Source organism: Gopherus evgoodei, chromosome 1, assembly GCF_007399415.2.
Source record: "Gopherus evgoodei ecotype Sinaloan lineage chromosome 1, rGopEvg1_v1.p, whole genome shotgun sequence".
NCBI lineage: Eukaryota > Metazoa > Chordata > Testudines > Testudinidae > Gopherus > Gopherus evgoodei.
In genome coordinates this window covers 79,223,694-79,244,705 of record NC_044322.1, presented here as the reverse complement: position 1 = coordinate 79,244,705, position 21,012 = coordinate 79,223,694, and the positions used below count along the sequence as shown (strand labels likewise).

The window sequence follows — 21,012 nt, the reverse complement described above, 5'->3', positions numbered from 1 at the left end:
GCTGCAGGTCTCTGGCCTTCCACCGGAGCTCCAACATACAATCCAGGACCTCCCCTTTGAAGGCCAGGGCCTGTTTTCGGATAAAACAGACCCTAGACTAAAAGACCTCAAGGACAACAGGGTCATAATACGGTCGCTGGGCATGCATACGCCGGCGACACAGCGCAGGCTATTCCGGCAGCAGAACCAGCAGCAGCAGCGGCGGCCGTACCCTCAGTTCCGCCCGCGGCAGGACCTCTCTAGGCGCCGAGGCAGGAACAACCGCCGCAGGCAGTCTGGTGGTCAAACGGGGCAGAACCAAGGCTCCGCCAAGGCCCCTCCAGGGCCTAAGCCTTCATTTTGAAGGTGCGCCCTAGGGCGCAGTACCAGTTTCCCCTCCGGATCCCTCCCCGCAGTTTTCCAACCGCCTTTCTTTTTTTCCTCCCGGCGTGGACCCGAGTAACGTCGGACCGTTGGGTCTTGCGTACAGTGCAGGCCGGTTATCGCCTGCAGTTTTCTTCGCCCCCACCCTCCCACCCACCATCCCCGTCCCTCTTCAGGGACCCCTCTCACGAGCAATTCCTCCGTCAGGAGGTGCACGCGCTCCTTGTCAAGGGAGCCATAGAGGCGGTTCCAGAAAACGAGAAGGGCAAGGGGTTTTATTCCCGTTACTTTCTAATCCCCAAGTCCAAGGGCGGCCTTTGGCCCATCCTCGACCTGCGGGAACTCAACAAGTATATTGTGAAGTTGAAGTTCCGCATGGTATCCCTTGGAACCATCATCCCACCCCTGGATCCCGGAGACTGGTACGCCGCCCTCGACATGCAGGACGCTTACTTTCACATCTCCATTGCCCCCCAACACAGGCGTTTCCTCCGCTTCGTGGTCGACCGCCAACATTATCAATTTGCGGTCCTTCCGTTTGGCCTCTCTACGGCCCCGAGGGTGTTTACAAAATACATGGCAGTCGTCGTCGCACACCTTCGACGTTGCCGCATTCACGTCTTCCCCTACCTGGATGACTGGCTGATCCGAGGCACATCGGAGCTGCAGGTCCGCGACCATGTCGACAGGATCAGCACCCTCTTTGCGGCCTTGGGCCTCGTCATCAATGTGGACAAGTCTACTCTGCTCCCCATGCAGCGGATAGAGTTCATCGGGGCCGTTCTGGACTCTACCCTGGCCAGGGCCTTGCTACCCTTGCCCAGGTTCCAGTCGCTGTCGGCCATCATTCTACGTTTGCAGGCGGCCCCGCTGACCTCTCTACGAACATGTCTGGCCCTTCTAGGCCACATGGCAGCCTGTACGTTCGTAACGGCATATGCCCGACTCCGCATGAGGCCTCTTCAATCATGGCTCATTGCGCAGTATCGACCGGCCAGACATTCGTTGGACACAATTGTCACCGTTCCTCAGAGGGTGCTGGACTCTCTTCGCTGGTGGCTGGACCAGTCCGTAGTCTGTGCAGGGCTCCCGTTCCATCCGCCCCAACCCTCGGCTTCCCTGACCACGGACGCCTCAGATCTGGGCTGGGGGGCACACTGCGGCACCCAGAGAACTCATGGCTTGTGGACACCTCAAGAGATCAACCTCCATATCAACATACGAGAGTTGAGAGCGGTCCGCCTTGCTTGTCAAGCGTTTGTCCATCTCCTTCAAGGTCATTGTGTTGCGGTGTTCACCGATCAACAAGCAGGGCGGCACCAGGTCCTCTCCTCTCTGTCTCAAGGCAATGCGTCTCTGGGAGTTTTGCATAGCCCATTCGGTTCACCTTTCCGCCTCCTATCTCCTGGGAGTGCGGAACACTCTAGTGGATTGGCTGAGCAGATCCTTCCGTTCGCACGAGTGGTCCCTCCGTCCGGACGTCGCCCTCTCACTCTTCCAGAGGTGGGGTCGTCCCCGGATGGACCTCTTCGCGTCCAGGCAGAACAGGAAGTCTTGAGCATTCTGCTCTTTCCAGGGTCAGGAACCAGGGTCTCTAAGCAGATGCATTCCTGATCCCATGGACAGCCCACCTGTGTTACGCATTCCCTCCCGTTCCGCTGATACACAGGGTTCTCCTCAAGGTGCGCAGAGACAGAGCCCGGGTGATTCTCATAGCTCCAGCATGGGCCAGACAGCATTGGTACCCCATGTTGCTGGACCTCTCAGTAGCCAACCCAGTTACCCTGCCCCTTCATCGGGACCTGATCACTCAGGACCACGGCAGGCTCTGTCACCCGGACCTTCCGTCTCTACACCTTACGGCATGGCTCCTGCGTGGTTGACAGGCTCCGAGTTGTGCAGTTCTACCCCAGTTCGGGAGGTTCTCATGGGCAGTATAAAGCCTTCCACCAGGGCGACTTACTCAGCTAAGTGGAAGCGTTTCTCCTGTTGGTGTTCAGAGAAAGCTCTTCACCCTATGGAGACTCCCGTCACCACTATTTTAGACTACATCTGGTCCCTCAAGACCCAGGGTCTGGCGTTGTCGTCCCTCCGGGTTCACCTAGCGGCCATCTCCGCGTTTCATCCTGGAATGGACGGGTGTTCTGTCTTCTCCCACCCTATGGTGGCGAGATTCCTGAAGGGACTAGAGCGGCTCTATCCACAAATCCGTCCTCCGGCCCCTTCATGGGACCTCAACCTGGTCCTAACTCAGCTCATGGGCCCTCCATTCGAACCATTAGCTACTTGCTCTCTGCTCTACCTCTCGTGGAAGACCGTCTTCCTAGTGGCCATTACCTCAGCTAGACGAGTGTCCGAGCTAAGGGCCCTCACAGTGGACCCACCGTATACCATCTTCCATAAGGACAAGGTACAGCTGAGACCTCACCCTGCCTTTCTTCCTAAGGTGGTCTCAGCTTTCCATGTTAACTAAGAGATTTTCCTCCCAGTCTTTTTCCCAAAGCCCCATTCGTCCCGCAGGGAGCAACAGCTCCACTCGCTAGATGTCCGTCGGGCGCTAGCATTTTATGTGGACAGGACCAAACCCTTCCGCAAGTCCCCCCAGCTATTTGTGGCGGTAGCGGACCGGGTCAAGGGGCTGCCGATTTCCTCCCAGAGGTTATCTTCCTGGGTTACCTCCTGCATCAGGACCTGCTACGACCTGGCCCACGTTCCGACGGGCCGTGTGACTGCTCACTCCACCAGAGCACAGGCATCATCGCTGGCTTTCCTTGCCCACGTACCAATCCAAGAGATTTGTAGGGCGGGGACCTGGTCATCGGTTCACACATTCGCTGCCCATTACGCCCTGGTTCAGCAGTCCAGAGATGATGCGGCCTTTGGCTCTGCAGTTCTCCAGGCCGCGACCTCTCACTCCGACCCCACCGCCTAGGTAAGGCTTGGGAATCACCTACCTGGAATGGATATGAGCAATCACTCGAAGAAGAAAAGACGGTTACTCACCTTTGTAACTGTTGTTCTTCGAGATGTGTTGCTCATATCCATTCCACACCCGCCCTCCTTCCCCACTGTCGGAGTAGCCGGCAAGAAGGAACTGAGGAGCGGGCGGGCCGGCAGGGGTATATATCTGGTGCCATACTGGCGTCACTCTAGGGGGCGACCTGCCGGCCCACTGGGGTTGCTAGGGTAAAAAAGTTTCCGGCAGACGTGCACGCGCGGCGCGTACACCTACCTGGAATGGATATGAGCTACACATCTCGAAGAACAACAGTTACAAAGGTGAGTAACCGTCTTATTCTGTTAGTAATAGACTATATTACAGCATTATATCTGTGAAATTATGCATCTGACCCTTTGGTTTCTTCACTTGACTGCTTGGGGAATAGATCTTTAGATGAGCTAGAAGAAAGGCTTTCATTAGAAGTACACAATGTATTGTTTTAGTCTAGAAAAGAATCCACACAAAAGTGCTATGGTCTTAAATGGAGAAGGTTTTTATTGTGGATTTCCATGTATAGCATGGATCCTTATATGGCAACAACTAATTATGTATTAGAATATTTATTGTATTTAAAGCATAATTTTGTTTATCTTCAGTTAAGGTTCATATCTCAGCCATGTCAGCATAGCATGTACCTGTAGAGGGAAAATCAGTTTTCGCTAATGAGATACAGTTAAGAGGTTTTTAAAAAGCCTTAATTTGTATCCTTCAATACAAACTCCTATGCTCTCTTGGAATCTGAATGTATTACAACACAATTAATGGGACACCCCCTTCCCCCTTTGAACCTATTCTTTATTTCATTTGTCTGTAAAAAATAGTGGTTTTGATAGCAGTCACTTCTGCAACATGCATAAGTGAATTACATGCATTAATCACTGATCTACTATTCGCTATTTTTCATGAGGATAAAGTGGTTCTTTGTGCTCTTTCTAAGTTTTTACCAAAAAAATTCTGATTTTTCACATAAATCAATCTATAATTTTACCAGTCATCTTTCACAAATCCCGTACTCACGATGGGGATGCTAAATTACATATGTTGTATGTGAAGAGTGTTGTCTTTTTATTTAGATAGGACTACAACATTTAGACAGTCTTCCAAGATGTTCAGAGCTTGTGGACCAAAAAACAAGGGAAAAGTTGTTTTTATATACAGAATCTGTCTAGATGGGTTAGATTTGGTATTTATGAAGCATATAAATCGAAAGGATTATCCATTCTTCTTTGAGGGATTGCTCGTATCCATTCCAGTTAGGTGTGTGCGCCACGCGTGCACATTCGTCGGAAAACTTTTACCCTAGCAACTCAGTGGGCCGGCAGGTCGCCCCCTAGAGTGGCGCCATCATGGCGCTTGATATATACCCCTGCCGGCCCACCCGCTCCTCAGTTCCTTCTTACCGCCCGTGTCGGTCGTTGGAACAGTGGAGTGCGGCTTAGCTGACCTCCACTTCCCTAGCTACTCGTAGTTCTCGTATATAGTTATGCAGTTATAATCCTTTTATATATATATTTGTATAGTTATACGTTTTTTCTTTGCTAACATAGTTAGTTTAGTAATAGTTAGCGGGGTTCAGGAAGTAGCCCCTTCCATGAACCCGGTGCCAGAGCCCATGCTCGGCTCACCAGGTTTTAAAATGGGCTCGGCCTGCCAGAAGCCGATGCCGAAGGGAGATCCACACGACTCCTGTTTGAAGTGCCTCAGGGATTCACACTTGACAGCTAAGTGCCCCATTTGCAAGGCTTTTAAGCTGAGAACAAAAAGGAGCGGGACTTTCACTTACCCCTCCACCTTTGGCGCCGAGCGATGATCAAGCGGCTGGCAGAAGCGCCTCCTAGGCACCGGACCCCGCCGGTACTGCCAAGGCCTTTCGGCACCGGCCGTCGCTGGCACCGAAGTCGACTCGGCACCGCTCCCTTCCTCCGAGGTCGAGAGAGCCTACGATTCCTGCTGGTGCCTGACGGCTCCCCGGCACGCGCCGTGGTTGAGCTCCCTGCTCCTGCTGCTTCCGTGCCAACTGCACCGCAGCCAGAGAGCTCGTCTACGTCGGATCGCCGGGCACCGACACCTGCTGAGGCACCGACGACGTCGGCACCGTCGATCCCGGTCCCACAAGGGCCGTAGAATCCGGTGCCTGACGGCTCCCCGGCACGCGCCGTGGTTGAGCTACTGCTCCTGCTGCTTCCGTGCCAACGGCACCGCAGCCAGAGAGCTCGTCTAAGTCAGATCGCCCGGCACCGACACCTGCTGAGGCACCGACGACGTCGGCACCGTCGATCCCGGTCCCACAAGGGCCGTAGAATCCGGTGCCTGACGGCTCCCCGGCACGCGCCGTGGTTGAGCTACTGCTCCTGCTGCTTCCGTGCCAACGGCACTGCAGCCAGAGAGCTCGTCTAAGTCGGATTGCCCAGCACCGACACCTCTGAGGCACCGACGACCTCGGTACCGTCGATCCCGGTCCCATGAGGGCCGTCGAATCCGGTGCCTGACAGCTCCCCAGTATGCACTGTGGTTGAGCCTGCTGTTCCCTCCACGCCGGCGACATTACCAATGGCGAGGGATCTCATTGCCATGACAGAGTTGATGCTGCCTGACCCCGACACCGCCGGTGCGGGTAATACAGTCTCTTCATGTGACCGTCCTCTGTCAGCACAGCAGAGGGGCACCGTTCATGATCACGGTCCCGCAGACACTCCAGGTCCTGTCGACACACTCGACACCACTTGCAGTCCCAGTGCTGTTTTCCTCATCGGTACTGGTTGCACTCGCTGCACCGGTCGGTATCCCGTTCGCCGACCCGCTATCGGCACCGTTCCGACTACCGGCACCGCGACAGGTACCTTGACTCCTGTAGCCTCTCCCCGAGCCTCGAGATCTCGGTCGACCTCCCGGCACCGTTCTGGTTGCGGGTCTGGATCTCGTTCCAGGTACCGGTACGCCTCCCGGTGCCGGTCCCCGGTGCCGAGTTGGGCAAGGTCCGATAGAGTCAGAGACTCTGCCTGTGCCTTCTTTTAGTACCTCCATGGCCATCCAGACACGCATCCGTGTCATCCCACATGCACGGATCTTATGCTCAGGACCACGATTCTGATACGATGGCCAGCGGGCGCCAGCCCCGAAACCGAAAGAGGCTTGGCGAATGAACCTGCTTGGCCGCCAGGTGTACTCTGCAGAGGCCCTGCAGCTCTGGGTAGCAAGGCAACAAGCCTTGCTTAGCTGCTATAATTATAGCACCTGGGTGAAGGTAGTTTAGTTTATGGAGTTTCTCCCTCAAAACTCCCGCCAAGAGTTCGCTGCCGTCTTGGAGGACGGGGGAAAAAGGTACCCAGAGCGTCCCTCCAGGCCTCGTTGGATGCAGCAGACTCTGCAGCCAGGACTCTGGCCTTTGGTGTCGCCATGAGGTGCATCTCATGGCTTCAGGTTTCAAACCTCCGGCCGGAGCTGCAGTATGCCATTCAGGATTTACCCTTTGTTGGTAAAGGCCTCTTCGCGGCAAAGACAGCCCCAGGCTGCGAAGCCTGATGGACAATAGGGTCCTAATGCGCTCTCTCAGCATGCATATGCCAGCGACCAAACGCAGGCCTTTCTGTCCCCAGCCGCAATACTCTGTGCTTAGCCAGAGACAGGACTTTGGCAAATGGCGAGGCCAAGGTGGTCGCAGACGAACGTCAGGACCCCTAAAGAGCCAAGGTCAAGGTCCCTCGCAATTACCACTGGGACCAAAGACGAACCTTCCAAGCTGCGCCTGAGGGCGGTGTACCAGTCACCGGCCGGGATCCCAATCCCGCTTTCTTCTGGCATGGCCCCAGTTAATTTCAGATCGCTGGGTCCTGCGCACGGTGGAACATAGGTACCACCTCTAATTTGTTCCAGCCCTGTCCCCCTTCAGGGACCCCTCTCACGAGCAATTCCTCGTACAAGAGGTGCAGACGCCGACTGACGAAAGGGGCAAAAGGGTTTACTCCCGTTATGCCCTAGTCCCCCACTCGAACGGAGGTCTCAGACCTTCCTAGTCCTGCACGGATTCAACCGGTTTAGGATAAGGTTGAAGTTCCGCACGGTATCCCTGGGAACCATTATTCCATCCTTGCTTCCTGGGGGCTACTATGCCGCCCTTGATATGAAGGATGCGTACTTTCGCAACGCCATCTTCCCTCCGCACAGGAGATACCTCCGCTTTCTAGCCAACTATCAGTACTTCTGGTTTACGGCCATAGTCGCCGCCTACCTTCGCTGATGTCGGATATGCGTTTTTCCGTATCTGGACGATTCGCTTATCCGAGGAGACTCTGAGACACAAACCACTCAGCGTGTGGGCATCGTCACGGTCTTATTCACAGGTCAAGGCCTGATGATTACTATAGAGCAATCCACTCTGGTTCCTACGCAGAGGTTGGACTTCCTAGGGGCTATCCTGGTCTCCTACCTAGCCGGAGCCTGCTTATCACAACTGCGTTTTAGGCGATGGCAACAATCATCTGAGGTCTGCAGGCTTTCCCAACGACCTCGGCTCGTACTTGTCTCAGTCTCCTGGGTCCATGGCTGCCCGCAAGTTTGTAACCAAACATGCCAAGCTCCGCCTCCGTCCTCTCCAAGTCCGGCTCACCTCGGCGTACCACCCGGACAGGGAGCCAATGGTCATGGTAGTCACCGTTCCCTCGAGCACCTTAGGCTCCCTAGAGTGGTGGCTAACTTTCTCCCTGGTGTGGGCAGGGATGCGGTTCCATCCGCCCCAGCCCTCACTGCCCCTGACGACGGACGCGTCATCTCTCTGCTCGAGTGCTCATGGTCACCTCCGAGCTTAAGGCCTTTGGTCTTCTCGGGAGCTGGCATTTCACATCAATGCCCCAAAAATGAGAGTAGTCCGCCTGGCGTGCCAGGGGTTCCAGCGGCAGCTGTGAGGCCGTGGTATCTCGGTGTTTACAGCCAACACAACGGCCATGTGCTTCATAAATAACCAGGGGGGGACATGGTCCTCCCCCCTTTTTGTCAGGAGGCCATCCATTTCCGGGACTTTTGCATGGCCCACTCAATGGAGCTGGTGACGTCCTTTCTCCCAGGCGTTCGGAACGTCTTGGCGCTTTGACTCAGCAGGTCTTTCCTGTCTTACGAGTGATCACTCTGCCCCATGTGAGGCGTTCTGCTTTCCAGAAGTGGAGATGTTTCCTCACATAGACCTGTTTGCTCACCGCGAGAGCAGAAAATGCCAGATGTTCTGCTCCTTCCAAGGTCTCTCCTCGGGATCGATCTTGGACGCATTCCTCGTGCCGTGGAAAGGCCAACTCCGTTATGCCTTCCCACTGTTCCCACTGGTTCTTTAGGTCCTGCTCAAACTCCGCAGGGGCAGAGCGCGCATCATCATGATCACTCCAGAGTGGTCCAGGCAGCACTGATATGCCATGTTGCTCGGCCTGTCAATAACCGACCCAATTACCCTGCCACCCCACCCAGACCTCATCACTCAGGGCAACAACAGGCTTCGTCACCCGGACCTGCAGCCTCTTCGCCTCACGGTGTGGCTGCTGCGTAACTGAGCTGGGGTGACAGGAAGCCTTCCACTTGGTCAAGTACCGGGCCGGGTGGAAGCGTTTCTTCTACAGCTGCAATACGCTCGATCTTGCTCCTGCTGAGGTCTCGATCCCCTCTATTTGGCCTACCTCTGGCCTTCAGCGGCAGGACCTGGCGGTATCATCGCTGAGGATACACTCAGCGGCCATCTCTACCTTCCAGCCAGGCTAAGGTGGACGTTCCGCTATGGGTTCGAGGTCCCTCAAGGGCTTGGAGCGCTTGCACCCTCGGGTGTGCCGCCCAGCCCCAACCTGGGACCTCAACCTAGTTTTAGCCAGACTTATGTCTCCCACATTCGAGCCATTCACGACTGGCCCTCTGCTATACCTGTCTTGGACGACAACTTTCCTCGTAGCTGTTACATCGGCCAGACGGGTCTCCGAGCTCAGAGCTCTTACAGTGGCTTTCCTCCCTAAGGTGGTTTCCGCCTTTCAGGTTACCCACAGCTCAACGCAATGGGCACAACCATTGCACTCCTTGGACATCTGTGGAGTGCTCGCATTTATATTGCACTGACAGAGCCATTTCGTAAGGTGCCCCAGCTCTGTCACGGTAGCGGGCCAAAGGGAGGGCTTGCTTGTTTTCCTCTCAGAGGATCTCATCTTGGGTGATGGCGTACATCCGCACTTGTTATGATTTGGCTCATATTTCCCCAAGCCACATCATCGTACACTCTACCAGGGCTCAGGCTTCATCTGCCGCCTTGCTGGCTCGTGTTCCTACCCACGAGATCTGTCGCGCAGCTCCGTTGGTCCTCGGTCCATACCTTTGCTTCGCAGTATGCCCTGGTTCAACAGTCAAGAGAGGCTGTAGCCTCTGGCTCAGCAGTTTTCATTCTGCCACATTTCACTCCGACCCCACCACCTATGTAAGGCTTGGGATTCACCTAACTGGAATGGATATGAGCAATCACTCGAAGAAGAAAAGACGGTTACTCACCTTTGTAACTGTTGTTCTTCGAGATGTGTTGCTCATATCCATTCCACACCCGCCCTCCTTCCCCACTGTCGGAGTAGCCGGCAAGAAGGAACTGAGGAGCGGGTGGGCCGGCAGGGGTATATATCAAGCGCCATGATGGCGCCACTCTAGGGGGCGACCTGCCGGCCCACTGAGTTGCTAGGGTAAAAGTTTTCTGACGAATGTGCACGCGCGGCGCACACACCTAACTGGAATGGATATGAGCAACACATCTCGAAGAACAACAGTTACAAAGGTGAGTAACCGTCTTTCCTCAAGGCAGCAGAACTCATTCAGAAAAATCAAAGGCAGCTTGCATGGCTTTCTCTAGATACAGTTCTCTGGTGAAGATATGTACAGTAGCAACCCAGAGTTCTGTTCACACTTTTACTAATCCTTGTTCTTTAGATCTGGAATCTAGATCTGGTGCAAAGTTTGGCAAGGCAGTCATGCACAACTTGTTTAACTAGAACGCCAGGTTCCACCCCCTTGGGTCAGAGTACTTGTTAATCCATCCCATGAGTAGGAATATGCAGAGGACATTCAAAGGAAGAAATGAAGTTTACTTACCTGTAACTCTGAGTTTCTTCAAGATGAACTCTGGATATTGACACTCCCCACCCATCTTTCCCTACTACCTCAGAGTCCTACTTACCAGAGGACTGGGGGTTGCAGTTGAATGAACTGAGGTGGTGGGCCATCACACTCCTTTTAAATTCTTGCCCTAGAACTCGAGACTTCTGTAGGAGTAGGGAGGAGAGTGTAAGGGAGCCGCGTGGATGCTTCAACAGCTATAGCTCGTAGAATTTTACCATTTGGGCTGCATCAGTCAGAGCATCCCACGAGTGTCAATATGCAAAGTCCATATTGAAGAACCTCAGTTACAGGTAACTAACCTTCATATATTCAAAATGTGTGCTGTGATGGTCTCTTCAAGACTGAGTTCGCTTCATCAGAGTTCAGATACACCTATGAGCAGAGATGAGTTAAGGCAATAGTTATATGCTTAAGGCTCTGTGATGACATCAGAATCGCAGCTTTCATTTAGAGAGAAGTTTCTAGCCATCATGATTGTGAAGAAAATCTTGAAAATGAGTCAAGTGGAAGTGTTGTATAAATTTCTGCCTGAGTCAAAAAGTCTATAGGAAGGACAAGGAGTAGCAGCTATAGACCTAGGGAGGAAGCCAGTTAGCCCACATTTGTTTAGAAAGGATGCAATCTGACTAGGGGCCAGGGCTTGAATGGCCATCTGGGCTCTGCAGGATTTAATCCTTTTCACAGGGGCTTAGATGCCCTGCTCAAATCTATGGTATCTGTTTAGATGACCTGTTTGGATCTATGGGATCTGCTTCTCCTTCAGTGTGGCTTTTATATGCTCTCAGGGCTTTGTTTGTTTCCACCTACCCTTCTATCTTCATGAATCAGATGGAGAGGAAAGATGCTATAGGTCTTCAAAATATTATTGTTCTTTCCTTACTAACATGCTTTGAGCAGTGAAATAATTTGTGTCAATTTTAACTATCATCATTGATATACCATTGATAACAAATACTTCTTACTCGTTTCATTCCCTTTCTCCATCTTAGTCCATGCTGCCCCTGCACACAGAAGATTCTTTCAATCCATTGCTAAGTTACTGTGTCCATATCATTCTCCCTTAAAGAAACCTCTTCATATGGGTCATCCACAAGAAGGTACTGTCTGTTGAAAAAAACAAGCGAAAATATGTTGGGACCCCTCAACCCCAAGATTTACATCAAAACTGAGTAACCTTATGGCTTCCAATTTAAAGCTTTTTATTTTTTGCCTCATCCCCTACTGTTTGGTACTGTCACTTCTTGTATTACATCTGTAATTCAGTTTTAAGCTCCTGAAATAAACAACCATTTTAACATCTCTTGTTAGCTCTGAGACATGCTTAGGACATTTTTTGGATGTTCTGAAAATTTAAATAATCTAACCTGTTTGAATTTAAGCTTATTAAGAATGTTTGGGGCTTTTGTTACATTTTTGTAATAAATAGTGATTATCTTGCATAACATATATTTCATTGGTACAGTGGATTGCAATCATAACATCCTCTACTAGTCGGAACTATCATTAAGTAGTTTTCAGTAGATATTAAAATAGTTTAGAAAGTTTAGATATTAAAAAAGGTTCAGTTAATATTTTTTGTTAAATTAATTTTTTTGCTACATTAAAATATTTTTTTTTTTACTTTGTGTTTTTGGGTCAGGTTTCGACCAAATACTGGAGAACTGTGGAGTTACAATGCCGTTGTTGCTGATTCCAGGCTTCCCTCAGCTCCAGACATGCAATCCCGATGTAGTATTCTAAGCCCGGAACTTGCTCTTCCAACAGGATCCAAAGCTCTAACCACCAGGTCTCATGCAGCTTTGCACATTCTAGGTATACATTTATGGTTGATGAATCAAAAAGCTGTAAAGTAATAGTAAATGCACTCTGCTGTATATGTGTGTTTGTGTTTGTGTTGTCTTTGAGTAGTGTCTCCATGGGTGCTCCACTTCAGGTGTGTTTACACCCCATACACCTGAGATCAGAGATTTTTTTTGTAATAGTGCTCATTCGACTTGCAAATATGCCGTACACATCCTCATGCCTTCCACGGAGGCTATATAGGGCTGCACAGTGGAACTGCTCTCAGTTCCTTCTCATCCGCCTCAGCCTGAGACAGAGTATTAGTGTGCCTTTCTATTCAAAAATAGTCTATTAGCCTCTCTGTCTGTCTCTCATTTCTATTTACTTTGTTTCAGAGGAATTGGTCTCAAAAGTTCTGGTCTGAGTTTAAGGGCAGAGTTAGGAAGAATCATGAGAAAAGACTCTGACTCTTAACAATGGAGCATTCTCCCTGTCCAGCTTCAGTTCCAGGTCAGGATGCCCATCCGCTCACCTCAGATGTCGGTCTGGGAGTGAACTTAGTGCCCGTTTGACTTCAGCCCATTCACTTGGATCTGTTGGAGGTGAATCCTCAGAGAAGACCTAGAAGAAGAGAGCCCATTCTCCTCAGAAGAAGCCTGCTCTAAAGTCTCTCTCCTCCAACTAGGACTGTTTCAGAGACTTCACATCCTGCTAAAGCCCCTCTGTATGATAAAGATCAACAACGTCTTAATTGATTTGGCTGCCAGATCTACTCATCCCCAACACTTCAGTTTAGAATAGCAAACTGTCAGGTTGTCATGGCTATATACAACCACTCAAATTACACCATTTTTTTCACCTTTATTGAACATTTACCAACTGAACAGAGTGAGCTGTCTTAGGCTACAATTAGGGGCAACTGTTAGCCATAACGTCTTTTCAGGTCTCACTGGGATGCCGCGGACACTGCTGCTCAATCTGTTGCCGCAGCAGTGGTCATATGCACAGTATCCTGGCTTCAGTTTTTAGAATTTTGAAATGGAGGTCCAAGACATCTTTGAGGACTTTCCCTTTGATGGTGTCATGGTATAATTCCCCACTCTGAACCTTAGCGTCGAAAAGATGGGGTACCAGCATGAATTCCTCTAAGCTCAATTACCAGTTTAGTAGTTGTAGCGCTGCCACCAACCAGGAATTCCAGTGCCTGGTACACTCTGGTCCCCCCAAAACCTTGCCCAGGGACCCCCAAGACCCAGACCCTCTGGATCTTAACACAAGGGAAGTAAACCCTTTCCCTCACCGTTGCCTCTCCCTGGGTTACCCTGGAAGATCACTGTGATTCAAACTCCTTGAATCTTAAAAACGAGAGGAAAATCCAGCTTCCCCCCTCCTTCTTTCTCCCCCTCCCAGACTCTCCCTGAGAGAGAAATTAATCCTAACACAGAGAGAAAATAGCCTTTCTCTCCCCCTTCCCTCCTTTCTCCCCACCAATTCCCTGGTGGATCCAGACCCAGTCCCCTGGGATCTCACCAGAATAAAAAAACAATCAGGTTCTTAAACAAGAAAAGCTTTTAATTAAAGAGAGAAAAAAAACAGTAAAAATTATCTTTGTAAATTTAAAATGGAATAGGTACAGGGTCTTTTAGCTATAGACACTGAGAATGCCCTCCCAGTCTAAGTATACAAGTACAAATAAAAATCCTTTCAGCAAAATACAAATTTGAACTCCTTCCAGCCAAATACACATTTGCAAATAAAGAAAACAAACATAAGCCTAACTTGCTTTATCTACCTAGTACTTACTATTCTGGACATATAAGAGCCTGTATCGGAGAGATTGGAGAGAAACCTGGTTGCACGTCTGGTCCCTCTGAGCCCCTAGAGTGAACAACAAGCAAAATCTAACAGCACACACAAACTTCCCCTCTCTCAAGATTTGAAAGTATCCTGTCCCCTGATTGGTCCTCTAGTCAGGTGACAGCCAGGCTCACTGATTTTATTAACCCTTTACAGGCAAAAGAGATATAAAGTACTTCTGTTCTATTAACTCCTGTTATCTGTTTGACAGATAGTGTCAAACTTTTTGCGGAATCCAAAGACAAATACTTGCATACCCTAAAGCAGGGGTCAGCTACCTTCGGCATGCGGCCCATCGGGGTAATCTACTGGCGGGCCACAAGACATTTTGTTTACATTGACCGTCCACTGACACGGCCCCGCTCAGCTCCCAATGGCCGCGGTTCACTGTTCCAGGCCAATGGGAGCTGCGAGAACCAGTGGCCAGCACATCCGCATGTCCCGCCAGTGGATTACCCTCATGGGCCGCGTGCCGAAGGTTGCCAACCTCTGCCCTAAAGCATTCTAGAGCTACCTTGAGATCTCTTGGGATTTACACACTTGTGTACAAAGTAAGATTTAGTAAATCCCAGATGGCACAGAGATGCTGCCTCACATAATTTCCAACTTTTGAGAGACCTTATGAAGCACTCAAAAAGAAACTACGATATCAGAGAAGAGACTGTTTATTCATCAACATCTAAGTGGCAGTTATGATAAGTTGGTCGTGGTCCTGAAACAGTCCCATAGAACTGAGCTGCTTGTGCACCATTCTGCCTCCTTCCTCCTTTTTTGGAGACCACATCTCTTGTTTCAGTTTGCCTGGGAGTAGATTACATCAGATAAATGGATGTAGGAGGTTACAAGATTGGGGCATTCCATCTGTTTTTACCTCCTTTTCCTCTTACTCACACCTCTTCAGGGACCCCTCTCATGAGCCTTTCTTAAGGCAGAAAGTTGATTCCCTCCTTTGCATATAGGAGCTGTAAAAATGTTCTGGCTCAACACAGTGGGAAGAGCATCTACTCCAACTATTTCCTGGCCCTGAAAAAGAATGGAGGATGGAGATCAATTTTAGATCTGAGACCCCCTAAACAACTTTGTGAAATCCCCAAAATTCAGGATGTTGACTGTTGCAGCAATAATTCCATCCGGGAGGTTGGTTTTTGGCTCTTGACCTTCAGGACACCTATTTTTCATATGTGATTCCTCCAATTTGCAAGCAATTCCTTTGGTTTCTGATAGGTCAGGATCACTGCTGGAATTGAGTGCTCCCATTCTGTCTCTTTTCTGCCCCAAGGATGTTTTCGAAGGTGTTAGCAGTGGTCACAGAATTATACCCAGGGATTGGAGATAAGCTGTTTCCTTATCTTGATGACTGGCTATATAAGGGCCAATCTTACAACAAGGTTTGCCATTCTTATCGCAAAGAGTGGTCTCTGTTCCACAAGCTAGGGTTGCAGCTCAGCACTGAGAAATTTACTTGGACTGCAGTACAACAAATAGGGGCCTCCTTAGACACAATATCAGCCAGGCCTTACCTTTCTGCAGTCAGATTCCTGGTGTTAATAGGTCTAATCTCAAAGATTCAAACCAACCCACACACATCACAAAAAAGTTGTCTGCAATTGCTCGGATACATGGCAGCATGTACCTTTTTGATGCTTTGTGGTAGGCTACATTTTGATGTGTCAGAATTGTTTCCACAACTCAATTTGTCGAAAGTCCCAGTCAGGATCCATGCAGGAGTTCCCTTCGTTCAAACTCCTCCTTCCATCACCATAATGACAGATGCATCACTGATAGATTGTGAAGCACATCTGGGGCCAGTACCACTCAGAACAAATGTTCAACCCAAGAGGCACTCTTGCACTTCAGCCTTCACAAGTTGAGGCAGTCAGGAATGCCTCTGTCTGTTTCCTAACTTGAATCAGAAACAAGTCCATAAGGATCTTGACAAACAACATAGTTTGCATTTTCTATATCAGTTGATAGGGAGGGATCAGATTGCCTTCTCTTTGTGCTGAAGCAATAAAACTCTGGAACTGTGCTTAGGCAACTGCATCCTAAACTCTGCTGCTTCTTCGAGTAGTGTCCCTATAGATACTCAACTGTGGTTGTGTTTGCGTCCCTGTGCTGCAGATCAGAGAACTTCGGTAGCAGTGTCCATTAGGTCTGCACATGCACTGTCTCGTCTTGTGCCCCGCCACAAGACTAGTCAGCCCGTGGGGATTTGATTTTATTTCCATCCTTCTTTTTGGGGGCCATTCTTTCCCCAATGGCCTGTGCTCGGTTCGCCGAGTGTCAAGAAGTGTCTCTGCTGCAGCAAGGGTATCCCCATCTCAGATACCATGCATTCACAGTGCATTCGTTGTCTAGGGAAGGACACGTTCCTCAAAAGTGCACTTTCTGTCAGTTGCTTAGGCCTCGGTCTCCCAAGGACAGAGAACTGAGAAAGAGGATTATATCCATGAAAGCAACTCTCAAACCTTCTCTGGACCTGTACCAGGAGTTTCCACACAGACATGAGTCTTCCCCGCATCCCACAACATCCAGGGGCCCTGGGGTAAAAAAAAATCTGCCGCTGGCCTCTCTCATAAGTCAAAAAGGAGGACAGGAAGTCCCCACAGCGAACTGCGAGCAAGCCGAAAATGATTCCCAACATGCTTGGTAGCCTTGGTACCATCAGCACCGAGACAGGCCAAGTATCCATTGTAGGCACTGTTGATGTGCCCACAGACCCAGTGGGTACGGGCACAGAGTCAACAGCACCCAAAGAGAAGGACAGGACCAAATACTCGAAGGCACCACCGGTACATGATATTCCATTAGTACTGACGCCTCATCCTGTACCTGAATGGCCGATGTGAACAAGATCTCTGTCTCCCTCAACACTACTGTGGCACTGAGTCACTCGGCACCACCAAATTCCGACAGCTCAGGGACCTCCATGTAATTGACATGCTGAGTCTCTTCTCCTCAGCACTGGGACTTCTGCACCAAGTCTTTGCCTGGCACAGTAGTCTCCCCTACTGCCTTGCAATGCTCCCCCTTTCACCAGTGCAGACTCAGAGGAGGGGATATCTCTGGACTCCCTCCAAACTCTCTATGGGGCCTGATACCAACAGGGCCACTGGGCATATCTTCAGATGGTCCACCACGGCCGTCCTCTTATGGCCCATCCATAGGCACCGCCAACCAAGTGTCCATACTGGGACCCCTGGGCTGCATACCACCCCCATGCCTCTTGGGCTTCTAGTCCCTTCCGTGAGCCCCTGAGACACACTTTCTTAGCCATGATGTCCAGGACTTTGGAGCTAGTCAAGGATATGCACCACAAACTCATGGACATCCTTCACTCATCTTCCTCTTCAAAAGTGTCCCTCTCTATCAATGAGGCCCTTCTCAACCCTGCGAGAACCATATGTCAGACCCCAGCGTCAGTTGCACAGACTTGCAAGCGAGTAGACAAATACTATGACCTTGTGAGAGAAGCAGAGTTCCTCTTCTCCCACCCTCCATCCAATTCTGTCGTAGTGGACGCTGTCAGTTCTCATGGCTGTCAACACCACGAGGTCCACTCCCTACTATAGGGATTAGAAGCATTTGAACTGATTTGGGAGAAGATGTACTTCTTGGTCATGCTTTAGTTTCAGATCACCAGCTACCAAGCGCTTATGGCAAAATATGATTACGAGAATTACTTGAAACTGAACAATTTTACTGAGCAGCTGGCCAAGTTGCATCGTGAACAATTTCTCTGCAAAGAGCTCAGTGCCCTCAAAGGGAAGATCTTCATTTGTCTGCAACTACTTTGGGAAGCCCAACAGGTGGTGGTCAAAGGCATGTCGCATCACTACCCACCGTTGATATGTATCTGGCTGCAGTATCGGCCTTGTCAAGGGAAGACCTTAGCATTGTCTTTGCTGCTAGCTGCCGTTCTTGGTTGATGGCCTTAAATTGAACCAATTGATTGATCTTCAAACCTTCTAACTCAAGCCTCACCAAGACAACAGAGAAGCTATTTTACATACTCTAAATGTCAGAAGAGTCCTGGCCTTCTACCTGGACAGGATGAATGCTTTCAAGAAGTCCCCCAGACTTTTCCTCTCCATTATGGGCTGGGCAATATCAGCCAAAAGGCTTTCCAAACTATATTAGACAATGTTACCAAGTTTGCAGTATGACCCCTCCAGATACTGTTCATGCAAGCTTCAAAAGGTCAATTTCCTCATCCATTGCCTTCTTCAAGAATGCCCCTATCTCAGAGATCTGTAGAGCGACGGCATGAGTCCACGCCTTCACAGAACATTGTGATTGCTGGAAACTCTCTGCTTCCCTTGCCATCTTTGACTCCACAGTGCTGTCACCTGTACTTGAATTGACTTAGAAGTCCCTGCCCTCCAGAGGGGATACTGCTTGGGAGTCACCTACAGTGGAGCACCTATAGGGATACTACATGAAGAAGTTACAGCACAAGGTGAGTAACGATGGTTCTTCAAGATGTGTGTCACTCTGTCTGCTCCACAACCCACCCTCCTCCCCTCTATTTTGGAGTTCTTGGCAATGACTCTGGTAGAGAAGGTAGTGAGTGGAGTTAGCCCGTACAGAGTAACTACCCTAGTGGTGGGGCTCAAGGAGAGACAGTGAATGTGTAGGACTAACAGACACGGCTACTAAAGTTCTTCAGTCAGTGCAGGGATGCAAACAAATCTACAGTGGCACACCCATAGGGGGACACTTTGCAAAGAACCATTGTTACTGCATAAGGTGAGTAACTTCTTCTGCGTATTTCCCAGGTACGAAATACCTATGTCTATTACCTCAGCAGACACCTCCCAGGACTCAATGGGAGTGGGACTCTTGAATGCTCAATCAAATATTTCTGAGTTGAGGAGTTCTGAAAATAGACTTTGCCACTGTTATAAGAAATGCAAATATTTTTGTTGCGGGGCAGGAGAGGGAGACACCTTTTTTGTTCCATGCCTTCTATATGCATTTCCTCCACCACCCCTGATTCTGAGGGTGATGATCAAAATCAGATATGACAAGGTTAAATTCATATTAATAGTTCACACATGGCCCAGGCAGATCTCGTATCCTTTCCTAATTCACCCAGCTGTTTGTCACGCAGTCACTCTTCCATCCATTCCTCATCTCCTTTCTCAGGATGGTGGTTGAATGTTCCATCCCAACTTGAGGATTTTTCGTCTTAGAGCTTGGCTCCTCGATGGATTACAGGCCTAGAGACTTCCTGTTTTGAGGCGGTACAACAGGTATTAATGAACAGTAGAAAGGAGTCCACAAGATTCACTTATCTTCATGAATGGGAAAGATACAGCATTAGGTGTGATCAGAGATGTTCTCCACCTGCTCACTAGTTCTCTTGACTGTTTTGAACTACTTTCTAGAGTTAGACAGGATTATTTGAGTTCCATCAGGGTGTGCCTGACAGCCATAAGAGCTTTTTGTTCCTCGATTGAAGGATTCAGTTTTTTGCTCATCCCACAAATGAGGTTTCTCAGAAGATTGGGTAATTTCCCCCCTCAAGGTTAAGGAACTCACTGTCAATTTGGGATTTAAATCAAGTACTTAAATGTCTTATGAATCATCCCTTTGAGCCAATTGTTCCCTCTTCCCTCATTAATTTATCTATGAAGGCTGCCTTTTTGTGTCTGTTACCTCTGCTCATAGGGTTGAAGAAATAAGAGATCTAATGGTGGACCCCCATTTCCAGTTTTTTTCAAGGACACAGTTTCTTTGTCCATCTCTAAAACTTTAACCCGAGTTGTTGTCTGATTTTCATATTAACCCAGTCATCCATCTTCTGATATTTCCCCCAAAACCTCATCAGTCCATTTCCCACCTTGGATGGTACGAAGGCATTAGCCTTTTATTTGGACAGAACGAGGTAATTTAGAAGCTCACCCAGATTGTGTGTATCCATTGTGGATAGGTCTAAAGGTTCAGCAGTTTCTACCCAAAGATTCTCCAGGGGAATTCCTGATTGTATTATATAGTGCTACAAATCTGCTGACATTCAGCCTCGTCTTAGGATGTTGGCCCATTCCAAGAGGTGTTTCTCTACCTCTTGGTGCTGCTCAAACATGTTTTGGTTCTGGATATTTGTAAGGCTGTAACTTGGATGTCAGTACATACCTTTTCTAGAAATTGTGCGATAGTCTAGTCTTCAAGATCAGATGCTGCATTTGAAATGCAGCCTTGTTGTTAGTCTTAGACATGACTCCAAAGCCCCCTCCTCCTGCTGTGAATGCTCCATGATAGTCACCTGAAGTGAAGCACCTATGGGGACACTACTCAGATAAGGAGAGATTACTCACCCTGTGCAGTAACTGGGATTCTTTGTGATGTGTGTCCCCATGAATGCTCTATTACAGTCCTTCATTCCCCTCTGCTTCACAATTTCCTTTGGGGACTTTGTGATGGAGAAGGAACTGAAGGCAGTTTGGCTGCACAGGCCTATGTAGTGTCGGTGCATGGCACAAGGAAATGTAGAGTGCATGTGCAGGTCAAATGAGGACTGCTACCAAATATTTTTGATCAAAGGTACATGAGGTGTAAGCACATCTGAAGTTGGGCACCCCTGGGCGCACGCATCTCGAACTGCATTTACTGCACAGGGCAAGTAACTTTCCCTTCAGTTATACCCTTCAGGCTGTTGGAAAGCACTCTTATTTATGTATCTTTTATGCCTTAATACTATTATGAAGACAGCATTATGGATAGAACTCAATTTAAGAAACTGTATCTTATCCTATTCACGTAGCTGAAGTCAAAGTATCTTAGTTCGACTTATTTGGCCGTCCTCATGGTGGCAAGTTGACTGCCGCGGCACCTCCGTTGACTGCGCTTATTCCTCCTGCCGATGTGGAGTACGGGCGTCAATT

At 49.5% G+C, this 21,012-nt stretch overlaps 1 protein-coding gene across 14 annotated transcripts in view; it reads left to right on the top strand.

Moving 5' to 3' along the window:
• Positions 1-21,012, top strand: part of MYCBP2 (MYC binding protein 2) — a 463,608-nt gene that overhangs the window by 175,606 nt on the left and 266,990 nt on the right. For all 14 annotated transcript variants that reach the window (XM_030566987.1, XM_030566958.1, XM_030566968.1 and 11 more), the window contains one exon: positions 12,126-12,298. In XM_030566987.1, coding sequence (XP_030422847.1) covers positions 12,126-12,298 — 173 coding nt within the window. The remainder of the gene's footprint in view (positions 1-12,125; positions 12,299-21,012) is intronic.